The sequence below is a fragment of the Budorcas taxicolor genome, chromosome 22 (genome assembly GCF_023091745.1).
Source record: "Budorcas taxicolor isolate Tak-1 chromosome 22, Takin1.1, whole genome shotgun sequence".
Classification (NCBI taxonomy): Eukaryota; Metazoa; Chordata; class Mammalia; order Artiodactyla; family Bovidae; genus Budorcas; species Budorcas taxicolor.
Genome location: NC_068931.1, coordinates 55136663 through 55154296, shown reverse-complemented (window position 1 = coordinate 55154296; position 17634 = coordinate 55136663). Strand labels below are relative to the sequence as shown.

Below are 17634 nucleotides of genomic sequence, written 5' to 3'. Positions count from 1 at the left end.
TCTCTTCCAAAGAGCAAGCATCTTTTAATTTCATAGCTACAGTCACCATCTGAAGTGATTTTGGAGCCCAAAAAAATAAAGTCAGCCACTGTTTCCCCATCTATTTGCCATAAAGTGATGAGACCAGATGCCATGATCTTAGTTTTCTGAGTGTTGAGTTTTAAGTTAACGTTTTCACTCTCCTCTTTCACTTTCATCAAGAGGCTCTTTAGTTCTTCTTTGCTTTCTGCCATAAGGGTGGTGTCATCTGCATATCTGAGGTTATTGATATTTCTCCCGGCAGTCTTGATTCCAGCTTGTGCTCCCTCCAGCCCAGCGTTTCTCATGATGTACTCTGCATAGAACTTAAATAAGCAGGGTGACAATATACAGCCTTGACGTACTCCTTTTCCTATTTGGAACCAGTCTGTGGTTCCATGTCCATTTCTAACTGTTGCTTCCTGACCTGCATACAGGTTTCTCAAGAGGCAGGTCAGGTGGTCTGGTATTCCCATCTCTTGAAGAATTTTGCACAGTTTATTGTGGTCCACACAGTCAACGGCTTTGGGATAGTCAGTAAAACAGAAGTAGAGGATTTTCTGGAACTCTCTTGCGTTTTTGATGATCCAACAGATGTTGGCAATTTGATCTCTAGTTCCTTTGCCTTTTCTAAATCCAGCTTCAACATCTGGAAGGTCCTGGTTCACGTACTGTTGAAGACTGGCTTGGAGAATTTTGAGCATTACTTTGCTAGTGAGTGAGATGAGCGCAATTTGCAGTAGTTTGAGCATTCTTTGGCATTGCATTTTTTGGGATTGGAATGAAAACTGACCTTTTCCAGTCTTGTGGTCACTGCTGAGTTTTCCAAATTTGCTGGCATATTGAGTGCAGCACTTGCATAGCATCATCTTCCAGGATTTGAAACAGCTCAACTGGAATTCCATCACCTCCACTAGCTTTGTTACTAGTGATGCTTCCTAAGGCCCCACTTGACTTCACATTCCAGGATGTCTGGCTCTAGGTGAGTGATCACACCATCATAATTACCTGGGTCGTCAAGATCTTTTTTGTACAGTTCTTCTGTGTATTCTTGCCACCTCTTTTTAATATCTTCTGCTTCTGTTAGGTCCATACCATTTCTGTCCTTTATTGTGCTCATCTTTGCTTGAAATGTTCCCTTGGTATCTCTTAATTTTCTTGAAGAGATCTCTAGTCTTTCCCATTCTGTTCTTTTCCTCTGTTTCTTTTCAGTGATCATTTTGAGGAAGACTTTATTATCTCTCCTTGCTATTCTTTGGAACTCTGCATTCAGATGGGTATATCTTTCCTTTTCCCCTTTGCCTTTTGTGTCTCTTCTTTTCACAGCTATTTGTAAGCCTCCTCAGACAATCATTTTGCCATTTTGCATTTCTTTTTCTTGAGGATGGTCTTGATTCCTGCCTCCTGTACAATGTCACAAACTTACATCCATTAGGATTGGAAGGCAGACAATATGGGACCAAGTCTCTTGTGCAGTAAAATAGATTTGAAAATGTATGAACCTCTAATCCTCCAAATGGGAGAGACTGTAGCAAATCCAGTGATTCTTAGTCGTACTTATATTGTTGTTGTTCAGTCGCTCGGTCGTGTCCGACTCTTTGCAACCCCATGAACCACAGCACGCCAGGCCTCCCTGTCCATCACCAACTCCCGGAGTCTGCCCAAACTCATGTCCCTTGAGTTAGTGATGCCATCCAATCATCTCATCCTCTGTCGCCCCTTCTCCTCCTGTCCTCAATCTTTCCCAGCATCAGGGTCTTTTCCAATGAGTCAGTTCTTCACATCAGGTAGCCAGAGGATTGAAGCTTCAGGTCCAGCATCAGTCCTTTCAGTGAATATTCAGAATTGATTTCCTCGGGATTGAAGACTCTGAAGAGTCTTCTCCAACACCACAGTTGGAGAGCATTAGTTTCTCATTGCTCAACCTTCTTTATCATCCAACTCTCACATCCGTACATGCTGCTGTTGCTGCTGCTAAGTTGCTTCAGTCATGTCCGACTCTGTGCGACCCCGAGACAGCAGCCCACCAGGCTCCCCTGTCCCCGGGATTCTCCAGGCAAGAACACTGGAGTAGGTTGCCATTTCCTTCTCCAGTGCATGAAAGTGAAAAGTGAAAGTGAAGTCGCTCAGTCGTGTCCAACTCATCGCAACCCCATGGACTGCACCCCAGCAGTCTCCTCCATCCATGGGATTTTCCAGGCAAGAGTACTGGAGTGGGGTGCCATTGCCTTCTCCGCATCCATGCATGATTTCTGGACAAACCATACCTTTGCCAATATAGACCTTTGTCAGCAAAGTGATGTCTCTGCTTTTTAATACGCCGTCTAGGTTTGTCATAGCTTTCTTCCAAGGAGCAAACATCTTTTAATGCCTGCAGTCACCATCTGTAGTGATATTGAAGCCCAAGAAAATAGTCTATCACTGTTACCATTTTTCTCCGTCTGTTTACCACAAAGTGATGGGACTGGATGCCGTGATCTTAGTTTTTTGAATGTTGAGTTTTAAACCAGCATTTTACTCTTCTCTTTCACTGTCATTAAGAGGCTCTTTAGTTCCTCTTCACTCTCTGCCTTTAGGGTGGTGTCATCTGTGTGTACTTACATTACTGCTCTTCGTCTGTGATGTGCCCTTTTTTCCTTTCCTAATACCCAGATTTATGCTTCTTTCTCTGTACTTACATAGGAATAGTAGTTTCTTGATTTCTGTGGTCTTTGTTCTGTTTTGCTCAGTTGCCAGAGATATAGAAAAGATGACTTACATGCTATTCTGATGACGGAAAACATTCCAAAAGAGTTCAGATATCCTTGAAAAATCTATATATTAATGGTTAGTCCTGGTGACAGAGACAGGGTGAGATCAGTGAACTTATTGTCGAATGAGAGATAGAAGATGAAGGTGGAATTGGCCTTTTTCTATCATCTCCCAACTTTGAATGTGGAAATCACAAGCTAGCTCAAATTTCAGTGCATTTTCAATAAATAGCGGATGATTTTCTTTCAAATTTCTTTTTCTTCCACCTCTTCCTTATTAGTGTGAAATCTCAAACAAATAGCACTTATTGTTATACTAGAATTTCTTCTTGGTTTATACTTTGATTTCACCATCATCATTTTGCGCTTCTCTGAAGAACTCGTGATCAAAACTATATGTGTCTTGCAAGCAAGGAAAGTTTTGATTTACAAGTAAAAGATTTTGGCATTGTACTAATATGTTGGAATTTCCATTAGGCATTGATTTTTCTTCACTCCTGTATTTATTTCTTTCCCTGTCATGCTCTAGAACTTTGACTTAAGGGGTTTGATTTCTATCCCAGTCAAGTTCACTGAATGGGGGAAGCATGTTGAAAATGTGCTCAAAAGCACAGAAAATGTGGTTTTTAAAATGGAAACTAATTATACCCTTTTAGAAAAAATTTACTGAACCAACACAATGTTATCAGCCAGGAGGAAAGATCATTTGGAAGGAGTAACCTGATAGATTGTATCAGGTTCTGTGTGTATAATGTCATTTGTCCATTGCAAAACAGTTTTCATTCTTAACACCGTCAATTAGCCTATCTTGGAGATGAGGGGGTTTATTTTTCAAAAGGACAAACAAATTCGGTCTCCAGTAATATGTCCTGATGAATTTTCTCACTGATAGGGAAACTATTAGATATCTAGTGATCATTGTGATTTCAGTATTTATTAGTATTTATTAGAAAACCTCTTGCTGAAGTGACTTAAAAATCTGATACTGATTGAGAATCATTGAGTGTACTGTGGGCAGTTAGTTTCCTTTCACATGAAAGTAATGGTGGTTCCTTAAATTTTTCATCTGTAGCTTTTACCCAGTTTCATACTGAACAAAGGAATAGTTTGAGAAAAAAGAGGAAAGCTTTCCTTGGATTATTTTGGGTATAATTTGGCCAAATTAGTATGTCTTGCTGAAGGTAAACATTTTAGAAACATGATTGCCTTTATCACTTTATAGTATGTTATAATAGAATGTGTAATTACAAAGCTTAAAATCCAAATACAACAGTAGCAACTGGCAAGTCACTGGTGTTGATTCTTTAAATCCCCTTTACAGTTTCAACCTTGACAACAATCCCGCAGCTAATCACTACTATGTCACAGATACACGTACAAAATCACTTAGAAGAATGTAGTTTGTGGTTAAGCTTTGGAAGGGGTTGTTGTAGAAGATTTAGGTTTGGAATGACTTGGCAGAATTCTTTTTAAAAATAGGATAGAGTCCCTGCAGTCTGGCATGGGTTAGGAACGGTCTCTGTACCACAGAGTGAAATAGTCCCGGGAGTCTGGAATTTTACTATGAAGGAAGTTTTGTTGTCTTTTATTGTTTGTAACCTAAACCCTTACTCTAGTGATTCTCACCAGGGGGTGATTTTGCCCCACAGGAAACATTTGGTAATGTCTGGAGATATTTTGGGTTGTTAGAACCTGGGGGGCAGGGGGTGCCTATAGGTGGTATTGGAGTAATCCAGTGTATAGAGGCCAGGGATTCAGGAAACATACTACAATTCATAAGAAAAGCACCCCCACACACACCAATCCCTGCCAGGCAACGAATGCTCTGGCATGAAAGACCAACAGTGCCAAGACTGTGAAATGCTACCCTAGCACAAAATTTGACTTTATTCTTAGTATGTGCTAACAGTGATCATATTTTCTAATCTTTGAACGATCAACTCATCATTTAATAAAAAACATTACTCACGGAAATATTTTCAACACTTAACTCTGTCAATAGACTCCACATACACTATAATTGGGTATCAAGTAAAAATAAATAAATAGTGGACATGTAAAGCCTTAACGCTAAGAGACGGACACGACTTAGCAACTTCACTTTGACTTTTCATTTTCATGCATTGGAGAAGGAAATGGCAACCCACTCCAGTGTTCTTGCCTGGAGAATCCCAGGGACAGGAGAGCCTGGTGGACTGCTGTCTATGGGGTCACACAGAATCGGATACGACTGAAGCAACTTAGCAGCAGCAGCAGCAAAGCTTAACACCTGGGGCTTCCCAGATGGCGCTGGTGGTAAAGAATCTGCCTGCCAGTGCAGGAGATGCGAGAGACGTGGGTTCGATCCCTGTGTTGGGGAGATTCCCTGGAGGAGCAAATGTTACCCCGCTCCAGTATTCTTGCCTGGGAAGTCCCATGGACAGAGGTGCCTGGCGGCATGGGGTCACAAAAGAGTCAGACACGACCGAGCACACGCAGACCGTGGCACCTTGTCTTACTTCCCTTGTCCTTTGCCTTCGTGGTGGGCAGGGCAGACATTGTTAATAGCTGGAGTAAGAAAGACTAATGGGACCTCTTATAGCTGATCCCCAAATACTCTAAAAGAGACAGTATTCACATATCACTCATAATCTCTGTGGTGTATTTATTATGTCTTTGAGTGACAGTAGTTGTCGAGATCCTTTGCCTTGTAAAATAATCTAGTTATAAATCTCATTAACTTATTTCAGCATCTAATTTTCTGTGAGTCTCTAAAAATAACTAATTTACATGAATTGCATTGGTTTCCCCATTAAAGTCTATGGGGAAGAACGTTCCTTTTTAGTCTCTGAATTTAGGAGTAACCCTTTGTCAAATCCTGACATCTGACAAAGGGTTACTGCATTTTATACCAAGTTAAAAGGGTCTAAAAATTCTTACTGATACGATAATCTTTTTCCTGTCTCATCCTCTCATTATTATAGTTATTTAAATATTTTCCAAAATTCTTTTCCTCTCTTTTGGTTTTTGAAAACTTGGGGCTGATTTATCCAGTTTCTCTATTCTTCAGAAATTCAGCATGGTCTAGGACTGGGTAAAAATGAAATCAAACAATCTTTTTTCCTTTTATTTCTCTTTTTCCATAGTTTGTTTCTTTTTTCCACATTATTATATTCTTTAGTTCTTGAGCAAAAATAGCTCTTCTAAGTTTGGTCTTCCATGGCTTATCCAGCTTTTTAGGTCAGTTGTACTGTGTAATGGGCTCACTCTATTATCCTTTGGAGAAAATTTCATGGACTAGTTGAGGTTTTCTGGAAGTGCCAAGTAGAAATGAGTTTAACAGGTGGCCTAAGGAATTTTTGGTCAAGCAAAGAGGTCCAAGAAATTTAAAAGTTTGAAAGGCATTCTTGGGAACTTGGACATGTTTAAAGGCATCATCCCAACTATCTCACTGAAGCTGACCTTTTTGTTGGACTGTTTGGGGTGTGTAGAGGTAATATTTTCAAAGGCATCTGCCATGTCACTGGCAGACCTGACTCCAAAATACAGATTTATTTTCTGGACTCTTTAGTTGTCTCTCAAATAAGTAGTATTTCAATCCACTGTTTATGAAACACTAGCTGCTCTCTGGTGGTTCAGTTGGTAAAGAGTTCGCCTGCAATGCAGGAGACCCAGGTTTGATCCCCGAATCAGGAAAACCTCCTGAAGAAGGAACTGGCAACCCACTCCAGTATGCTTGCCTGGGAAATCTCATGGACAGAGAAGCCTGTTGGGCTACAGTCCATGGGGTCGCAAAATTCAGACAGGACTTAGTGACTAAACCACCACCACCAACTGGTAACCAGTTGTTCTTTGAGCTGCTCATAGGATGAGTATGTTCAGCACTCAGCCACAGGTTGTGAGAGGCAGAACTGTGAGCTCTGTTCTCTCACCTTGAAACATTTCCGTTTAGGTGGAAACGCTCTTGAAAGAGAAAGCCTGGAAAAGCAGCATTTCAGGGAAGAACCCCTGGAGGAGGGAATGGCCACCCACTCCAGTATTCTTGCATGGGAAATCCCAGAGGAGCCTGGTGAGCTATGAGTCCATGGGGTTGCAAAAGAGTCCCCACATGACTGAGCAGATAAACAGCTCTAGCAGCAGCAACGGAGTGTTGAATGGCACACCGCAGAATGGAAATGCATCAGGGAGAAGAGACTGTGAAGAGGCTGGAAGTGGGAAGAGAGCCTCAGGGGAGAGTCTGAACCCAAGATGGGCCTCACCAAATAAATAGGGGATCCTGTGATACAGGGGGTCCACGTCTCGTGACTAGATGTCTGGGCTTTAAGTTCCTCTGACTTTGGGCATCGTATCCAAACTCTAATTTCAACAGAATCTCCAGTAGTGACATAATAAAGACGCATAGCCCATTAATACATGAGATGCAAGGAAAAAGTATATTTCAACTTAAATATTTTTCCTTTATATGTCTGTCATATAGTCAAATACCTGTGAGCTTTACTTTTTAAGCTACTGTAGCTTGAAAAAGAAAATAGCTCCATTTTGTGAATAACTATGTTTTTTGTAAATAACCATGTTGCTCTTACTGATCTGCTCATTGGACAACAAGCAGGTGTTAGGGGAGCAACTAATTTGTCACCTTACAGGCACTTGTGATGGAGAAGGCAATGGCAACCCACTTTAGTACTCTTGCCTGGAAAATCCCATGGATGGAGGAGCCTGCTGGGCTGCAGTCCATGGGGTCGCTAAGAGTCGGACACGACTGAGCGACTTCACGTTCACTTTTCACTTTCATGCATTGGAGAAGGAAATGGCAACCCACTCCAGTGTTCTTGCCTGGAGAATCCCAGGGATGGGGGGAGCCTGGTGGGCTTCCGTCTATGGGGTTGCACAGAGTCGGACACAACTTAGCAGCAGTAGCAGGCACTTGTGAGATACCAGATAATAGCTAGTATGGGAGTCATACCCAGAGCTACGCCTGAACGCATTCTGTGAAAGATATTCTTTTTCATGGTCAACTCTACTGTGAATTGCTAAGGGCGAGAACCTATAAGGAATGATATACAATAAGGTCTTCTCATTTCATTTGTTCCAGGGTAATTCAACATAGTCATTGATATAAGACTTTATACATGTTGATACTTTAGAGAGATATTCAATCATTAACTGCTCTTCAAGTTTTTCATTTACCATTTTGTTGTTGCTGGAGTTCAGGAGGAGGATCCAGTTTGTCGGGAAGATTTGAGACTGGTTATTCTCGGCCAGTTAGTTTTCAGAAGGTCAGGGTAGAGTGTGATGTGAACCCTGAGGGTCATGCTGGAGTTTTATTCATTACGTTATGGGCTCTTGCTCACCTGATCAATAGGCTGTACAGAAGGATAACAGCAGTGGTGGTCTTTTATTGTTGCCAAAGCCCCAGACCTGCTTTTAGGAATAATTTTCGTATTTAGAGATGGTGACCATTTCCCAGGGTTTAGCATTGCCATTATATTCCTCTAGCTTTGATGCAAACCCAAACCAACTACGTCTTTGTATTTTATTACTTGAAAAATGAAAGCTGTCAGATCTAAGCAAGATGTATTCTTGGATATTTTGAAATTCCAAGGGCTGTCTCCATTGTAAAATGAAGAGTTCTGAAAGAAGTATTGGAAAACTGAGCCACTAAATATTTTGTGATTGAATATGGCCTCCTTTCTCTGCTTCTTGCCACAGGGCTATCCATCACACTCCTCAGCAGACATCAATTCTAGTCTTCCTCCGATGTCCACTTTCCACCGTAGTGGTACCAACCATTACAGCACCTCGTCGTGTACGCCTCCTGCCAACGGGACAGACAGCATAATGGGTGAGTCGTGGAAACGCCGATCCTGCTGCTGACAGCCAGTGTCAGGGTTTAATCATCAAGGAATTCTTTTTCTGCCCCCAATCCCATCACTGAACAGTAATCGAGCCATGAGTGTTTATCACATGGACAAATGAGCCAAATAGAAACCGTCATTATCTTGACTGTAATCTCTTTTTGTTCCAAGAAACTGCTATTTGGCTGACTGTCTCCACCGCGAGTGGTTAGATTGAACCAAGTTTGAATAGATCAACACATGCTTCTCACACTCTGAAATAGCTAATAAAGCGAACTTTTCTTAGAGGAGCCATTGAAAATTAGTAAGATAGAAGGCTTAATAGCTCTTACTAGGAGTTACTAGCCATTCTCAAATTCCAGTCACCATGCTAAGCTTTTCACTATCACACACCACTGTCTACTGGAAACTAGTTCATGTGATGTTCAGACATACCTATTAAGAACTAGATAGTTTTACCTTCTGGAGGATGTGGCATTGTGGAGTCCTCCAGATGGGAAGAAGTCTTTGCAGACTTACGGGAGAGGAGATGGCTGGGCATCAGTGAGCCAGAATTTACTTGCTGCTTTTTCTCAGCAAAATTACTCATGAGTCAAGACCCAAGCAGAGTGTCCTGTCAAATAAACGAAGCCATCATCTCCAAGTTTTTGTGATGTTCATTGTGGTCCTTTCCCCAGGATGGATGGTTACCCCAGCAATATTCTTCTCTTGAGGGAAGAGCTAGGTAGGCTGCCCCTGTGGGGAGGCAACCACCACCTTCTGATTCTGCCTTCAGCAACCTTGTCATTCAGATGAGAGGCGCAGTCTGACGCTGCAGGGTCTTCTTAAAACCTCAGACTTCCTCTGCTCACCACCTACTCTGGTTCCAGCTCAAACCCACAACTAACTCGGCCTTGTGATCCCTTCCCGTGGGTCCAGTCAGTGATGAGGACACTAACTGTACATTTATTTTTTATTTGAGGGGGCTTCCCAGGTGGCTCATGATAAAGAATCCGCCTGCCAATGCAAGAGACACAGGAGACACAGTTTTGATCCCTGGGTCAGGAAGATCCCCTGGAGCAGGAAATGGCAACCCACTCCAGTATTCTTGCCTGGAAAATTCCATGGACAAAGGAGCCTGGTGGGCTACAGTCCATGGGGTCGCAAAGAATCAGACACGACTGAGCACGCACTGAGACTGGAATGTGTATTTATTTATTTATTTTGGCTGAGCCACACAGCATGTGGGATCTTAGTTCCCCGATCAGAGATTGATCCTGGCCCCCTGCATTGGAAGCGCAGTCTTAACCACAGGACTGCCGGGGAAGTCCCTAACTGTACATTTTAAAGATAAGAATGTGTGACAGAGGAGTAGTTCCTTTAGCTCTTTGCAGTTGTTTAAAAAATTTTCTTTGGATAGTCTCTGGAACTTGGGGAAGTGGTATGAATCACTTAGGAGGGGGAGCGTTTTTGATGAAAAAGAAGAGATGTGTTTTGAAATGTTGCAAATGTAATTCTGCCTAAATAATACAGTCCCTGCTTACTCAGTAATATACTTCACACTTGAGATGAGCCATCTAGCAGCCCTTCCTTTCACTGCCATGTCTCACTGAGAGGTGAATTTAGGAAATAGTTTCCATTTTTGTGACTTTTCATAATGAAGCCTCTACCGGTGCGTTGTGTCAGTTTGACCTTGGAGAGCTATGGACAAAGGTCATGTGGGGAAGTTTTGCTAACTATCACTGCAGTTTTGGCAGATCCGAAAAACAAGAAGAAAGAAAGAAGTGCAGAACTGAAAGAGTGAGAAAAGCATATTTCACTTCAGTGTGGTTTGACAAATGGAAAGCCCCTTTCTATAGTCATGAGGTCTCAGTTATAAAGAAGGATGACCGGTCATTCATCCTTTTACAAGGCAGATTTCCTGTCTATTTGTGGTTTGAGTAATTTTCTTTTTTTAGGAAGGTAGAAAGGTAGAGCAAAAGCTTGAGCTGAGGAAAGCAAACTTAGGCACTGTTTGAAAAAAGAGTTGCGTTGACTGATTTGCCAAACAGTTCCTGTAAGAGTCCCCAGGACTTGGGAAGAAAGATCTTATGAGGTGGTGTGATTATCCTCCATGCCCTGTGGTCAGCAGGGCCACGAGTCTCAGTTGGAATGGAATTCGCCCTATTTAAGCTGATTGGCTCATCACTGGCTTGTATCCACAAGAACAGGAATGTCTACCTTCCTTTTTTATTTGGTCTGGGCGGGTAGAGCGTTAATTGGTGACTCCTACATACTAATATATAGGGCCCGGCTATGTTAAGGTGGACTTACTACACAGACCAGAGGGCCCTGTTTAAGTGGAGGGAGGGTCTAGACAATAATAAAGGAGCTGTACTTTTCAATGAGAGAAGTGTGAGATTTCTGGAACCCAGAGAAAGCTTTTTAGGAACAACTTTATTGCATAAATTACTCTGCCATCGTGAGTGTCCTTGTCAAAATCTTCTAGCAACTTGTGAGAAAGCTTTACAATCATTTCGGGACATAAGTAGACATGGTAATTCAGCTTTTTGGAGGAATAGATCTTTATTAATTTGCATACATACTTGTTACTTTAGGATTACTTTAAGGGGGAACATTCTAGAATGTTCATCCTTAAAATAATACATCCTCCAATTCCTTAAGTTAAAATACAGAGGAGAATTTAAGTATAATAATAAGCCTTCATATTTGCACAAGGTCCAAGTCACCCCTGTTTCTTTGCACTTCTTTTTTTCTTTGCACTTTAATTCTCCTAGGTTTTGGTTTGATTTTTCAGAGTGTGGTAGAAGGCAGGGATGGCAGCATGTCTGTGGAACAAGAAGAGAAGATTTCTCTTCTGATGTTAGTGATACTTCCCTAACATACAGTATGGATTAATCGGATACATCTGTAGACTTTTGAAAGTATTTGGCATATACTCACTCATTCTGAAATACAGGAAATAAAGAAATATTACATTGCCTGTATCTCAAAGAACAAACCGAGTTAATTAAATAATTGGTAAATAGGGAACACACAGCCTGACACATGTTTGAGATTACACACATGATTCTGTAGAAAATGACTGTAAGCAATACTAATGCCATATGAATGGGGTTCAAGCACTAACACATGGACATCGCATTCTTCAAGTTTTCTTGGTGGAAAGTAGCAAGGCAATGCAGACTTTTCATAAATGGCGTTGGTGTCTTAGGAAGAGGCTTTTTCCATCAAGAGGAAGATCACAGCTCCACGTTTTACTGTGTCTTCCTGGCAGTCAGCGACTGTCCTCAACCGATCATAGAAGAGCAAAATGCTTGTGGAATGAGTTGTAAAATCTGGACCCATCAGCAGGTACCCTGTCTGGAAACATGCTCCCTTGCCTCTGGATCTGTCCCCTGTATCTCAAGAGAGGGGATATGCTCACGGAGGTTTGGGATGGCTTGTGTTTGACTTCGAGGGGTGGTCGTTGTTTCTTGTGTTGTCTTTTGCCCTTTTATGCCCAGTATCATTTTTTGAGAAAAGCTGAGGAAGGGCAGAACTGACTCTGATTGTGTTAATGACAGAGGGTTTTCTTGTTGTTGTTTTTAATGTCACATTCATCCATGGATTTTTGAAAGAATTGTACAGTAAGAGATTTACTTGCAGCATGCCGTCCACTGCTTTTCTGCAAATGCTAGAGTGCATTAGGCACGTCTGACTTAGAAGGGTGGATTAAGCACTCTGGAATGATACAAATAAAATGCATGAGACACACCGTGGATTCTTAGTCGTTTAACTGATGGGGTGGCCAGTTAAGGATAGAAGCTGAGTCTAAGGGCTTCAAGAGTTACCACCATCAGAGCCTTTCAACTTGCTTCCTGAAACTTTCTCAGTGTAACACTAGCTGGTTGTGCTTTAGAGTCATTGCAGTTCAGAGCTTCTACCTGTGAGCAGGCACCCAGAGGAGGAAATGGAAAAAGTTATTAGGTACCAATTCTAGAGGGAAGAAGTGTCTAGAGAATGGAGGCACATACATAGTACATGGAACATCTTATGGAAAAACCAGAACTAGCTTTCTGGCCAACCCAGTAGTACCTACTGTCTCCATATTTCCTTCCTACTTGCAAAATCCAATAGCTTTTTCTCTTCAAAAGGATTGAGAGACCTACCTAGCATCACACAATCCCCTACAACTACCCACGAAGGAGAATGCTCCAGTTCCCCAAGGGGAGATACCATTAGTGTACATTCCAGGGGTGTGACCGCTTGTGGTTGGGGGCGACACACCCTCCTTTCTCAGAGGGAATTGGGCATACAGCTAGCATAATGCTTATAATAACTGTTATTGTTTTGTTAGTCTTGAACCAGCCTGTCTAATGCGTGGTATTCACCATGTCTTTAAACCTCAAACCAAACAGTGTTGAAGGAACAGCCTATGAAGATTGATGGAATACAACATATGCTAAAGATTACCCTGGAATATCTATCTGGTTCATGAATTAATCTGGCTTCCAACTTTCACTTCTAATGACATGTTTGTATGACATGATGGGTTTTAGTGTGTGGCTTTTCTAGTAGAAACATTACGTCCTTTTTCCCTTGAGGACCCGGTTTCGCAGTAATTTTATTATGAGAATAGTCGCATAAGATTCACTTTATCTTTTACAAGAATCTTGAGCCTTCAAATACACTTGGGTGATGAACAGGCACAGAGCATAAGAGCAACAGGAATTTTACCCAGCAGGATCGCGGCATCTTAGTTACAAAGACCACCAACGGAGAACAGTAAACCAGTGTGATTTAAGTCTTCTCATCCATTTCCTGCACGTGGTTGATGGGGCCCAGCTTCCCCCTTGAATTCCTAGGAATCCGTCCTGCTAAAAGTTCAGAGTTTGGTCGCCTGTACTTGAGTTCTTCTTCTAAAACTGTAGGTCATAGGAGAGCTGGGAATTCTCCTTCTTTTATCTTTGTTGAGAAGCTCATGACATTATTATGCTGTTTCTGCTAGTTGAATAACGTGAGGGTTGCTTGGACACAGTTCAGGAAAGCCTAAATTTTAAAACCATCGTCTTCTTTCAGGCAAAGACACTATGAATTACACTTCATCTTTTTATAGCGCTAGCCCTTGGCTCAGTGACGAAGAGTCCACCTACCGATGCAGGAGACTCAGGAGTTTGATCCCTGATCCCTGAATCAGGAAGATCCCCTGGAGGAGGAAATGGCAATCCACTCCAGTATTCTTGCCTGAAAAATCCCATGGACAGAGGAGCCTGGCGGGCCACAAAGAGCCAGACACGACTGAGCAGCTAAGCACACACACCCTTTTATAGCTTCAGGATGCACCCAGCCTGGGGTTCTGGGTGTGCAATAAAGGGATTACACATTTCCAAATTCTGTTGTTTCAGTAGTCAGCCCCCAGATACCACTTATCCTGATGTTTGGATCAGGGTGTGTTCTAATGGGAATTGCCATTTTCTCCAAAGTGGAAACTGAGACTGAGGGTGGTCCCACTTGTAGCTGAAAAGACTAACCCCTGCTTTCTGCCCCATCTTCTAGCCAGCAGTAGCACCTGTGTTCAAGCCATCTGAACAATGCTTGGGTGGTTGGCAGTGTCGAATCCTCCTACCAAATTATAGGTCCTCTTAATAATCACTCATCTTCAATCATATTCGTGGTACAGCTCTGCTTAGAGACTTGATTTTTTCCCTCTCTTTAGCTAGGGAGATTGCTGAGAGCTAAAATCACATAAGAGATCAATCCAGTTTTATATCAAACAGGGACAGTAGTTCTTCTCTTTATTTCTGTTATGTGGGCATTTTGGTAATTTCTCATAATACCTGGACAAACAGTCAGGCTTAGAATAGTAATCAAGTCCTGTTACATGAAAGGTAGAAAAGTAGATTTGATGTGCACACACTTAATGAGAAGTGTGGTTTGCTAAACGTGACTCATTACTCAATATAGAAGAAATTTTGCTGTTTGAGTATTAAATATATATTCACTTTCTGATTACTTATGCCCTTTGACATATCAGGCACATAACTAAAAAGAGAGTCTTTAGGAGGAGGATCCGTGTAGCCTAACATGTTTAAGGACTCTTGAAAATGTGTCTTCTCCAGTGTTTCTTGGAACAGAACAAAAGGCATTCCAAGTGTAAGGGCAAACTGGTCCCAATAAATTGCTTTGAAATTTGAACCCTGGCGTTGATTCTCCAGCTGTTGCAGGTAGAATGGCTCTATATTAAAAAAAAAAATAAAAGTCTGTTCTTATCAGTGACTTCCATGAGTAGCCTTTGTAGTTTTCTGAAACATTTTCATGACAGTATGAGGTAAGGAGTTACAGTCTGTCTTTTTATTATACCCCCAAGTCCTCATGCCTCCTCGTGTAAAACAGGGACTTAACAGAAAGTTCAGTTAGAAGGCTGTGGTATGAAGAGATCATAAGGGTTGTATCTTGTCTCTTCTAAAGTATGATTTTTATGCCATAATAATTTATTTATTGATTTAGGCTTATTCTTTTTTTTTTTTTTTTACAATAGGTCCTTGTTGATTATCTGTTTTAAATATAGCAGTGTGTACATGTCAATCTTTAAGGGAAAAAAAAGATACAAATGAGCAATGAACTTATTTACAGACCAGAAACAGACTCACAGATTTAGAGAATGAATTTATGGTTTCCAGAGAGGGAAAGTTGGGAGGGAGGTGGGATAGATTGGGAGTGTAATTTCTTTTTTACATATCTCTAAAATATTTTTATTGGTTTTCAATTCTTCCTAATTTGGTTTCATTAATATATTTTAAAACCTTTACTATTCTCATTTTAAAACTGTTCAAAGAATTAATCTTTTGAAAGCTACCATAGCAAACTTTATCTATAATTATAGCAATATCTTATCCTAGTTGGGTTTAGTTTCTTTGTTAGATAATGTAATTTTTTCTAATGTGGCTCTGAATTTTCATTTCATGAAGGTCTGTTTTCTAGTCGAGCAGATATCCAAATTATTTTGACTGATAAACCTAATTTTAAGAATAATGATAATATTGCTTCTGGAAGGGAAGAAAAAAATGTATGTATAATTATCTCCCAATACCATGGTAATACATGCTGAAAAATGTTAATGCTCTTTGTGTTTTCAGAATCCTTGTTATTTTCCTTTAGAATTGTCTTCAGTTTTAAAAGAACTCCTTGATGCAGAAATTTTTACTTTCACACCAGATAATAATTTGAATTATCTCTTTATATTGCGTATTTTTAGTACTCTTGATATCTGTGAGTTCCTTCCACTAGTTCATTGTATGATGTTTGGACCCTCATTTCAGAGAACTTCCTTATGCATAAAATCCTTAGTACTAACAACTAATATATTTTTAACATTATGAATTTGTGATGTGAGAAAGAATAGTTTTTCCTTTTTTTTCTTGACAGAAGGTGATTGTGTTCTTTTCATTACATACAGCTTTCTTTCAGTTTTAGTAATTAACGAATGTAGGGGTGAGTTTTGTTAATCAAATAAAGCAAACATCAAAAGATTATCAAACTGTCATACCCAACATGTAAATATATAAAAATAACAAGCATAATTTAACTATACTAAGCAGAGGTCAGGAGGATGAAATTATAACCTAAAGACAAAGATAATTTGATCACTTGAGAGCTGATCCCATGACTTTATTTTACAGATCTGGAAGCTGAAGATGACACGTTTGCTAGAAAAAGTGCTTTCTTGGGTTGAGGATAAGGCTGGGAATTTTTTTTTTTTAATTTAAATGTGTAATGAAGTTTTGCTTGAATTAATCCATTGATTTAGTATTTCCTTTTCTTATTTCACAAAATAGTGACAAACACTTTCCCCTAGAGTTCAATAGGTTTTATTTAAATATTAGATCTACTTGCTTATGCTGAGGCCTTAATAAATCTAAGAGAAGAACACCACTGGCTGTACCATTTTATAAAGGCAAATTACTTTCAAAAGCTAGAGAACAGACTTATGGACTAGGGCAGAGGGAGGAAGGAGAGGGTGAGATGAATAGAAAGAGTAACATGGAAACACATTACCATTTGTAAAATAGAGAGCCAGTGGTAGTTTACCATATGACTCATGGAACTGAAAAAGGGGCTCTGCAACAACCTAGAGGGGTAGGGAGTGCGAGGGAGGGGACATACGTACACCTATGGCTGATTCCTCTTGATGTATGGCAGGAATCAATACTGTAAAGCCATTATCCTTCAATTAAAGAAAACCCTTGTTTATTAGAGCTGATTTTGAACTATGTGTTTGAATCTATATCCTGCTATTAACAGGCAGCCTTCCCTCAGTATCCTGCTGAGGGGATGTTTCAAGGGTCCCCTGCAGATGCCTAAATTTGAGGATGATCAAGTCCCTCATAGAAAAGGGTGCAGTATTTGCATACACCCCTTGCATATGTGTGTGCTCAGCCGTGTGTGACTCTTGGCAATTCTGTGCACTGTAGCCCACCAGGCTCCTCTGTCCATGGGATTTTCCAGGCTTGAATACTAGAGTTGGTTGCCATTTCCTCCTCAAGGGGATCTTCCTGACCCCAGGGATCACACTTGCATCTCCCGCTTTGCAGGTGGATTCTTTACCACTGGTGCCACCAGGGAAGCCCATATAACCCTTGCTCATCCTCTCATATACTTTAAATCATCTCTAGATTATTTATAATACTCAAGGCAGTGTAAGTCTATGTAAATAGTTGCTACCACCAACAAATTCAAGTTTTGCTTTTTGGAAGGGTATGAAATTTTTTTTCTGAAAATTTTTGATCCGAGTTTGATTAAATCCTTGGGTGCAAAATCTGTGGAAACAGAGGGCCGGCTGTACCCTTTATTCATCCATCTTCTGGGTAAAAACACTGGTGTTTAGATAGTAGAGACTGCTTCGTCGTCATGTACACTTACTTTTCCTCCAGAATTGGAGACGATATTGACTTTTAACAGCAACAGAGTTCAAATTCTTTAAATATGAACACAGACTTTAAAATGTGTGAAGACTATATTTTCCTCAAAATATTAAAAATATTTTCCCTCCTAAGAAGCTGCCAGGCCTGTTA

General features: G+C 40.7%; 1 protein-coding gene across 1 annotated transcript in view; it reads left to right on the top strand.

Moving 5' to 3' along the window:
• TCF4 (transcription factor 4) overlaps window positions 1-17634 on the top strand; it is a 376786-nt gene that overhangs the window by 322937 nt on the left and 36215 nt on the right. Inside the window, exon 11 of the mRNA XM_052660570.1 lies at window positions 8457-8589. Within this exon, the coding sequence (XP_052516530.1) occupies window positions 8457-8589 (133 nt within the window). The remainder of the gene's footprint in view (window positions 1-8456; window positions 8590-17634) is intronic.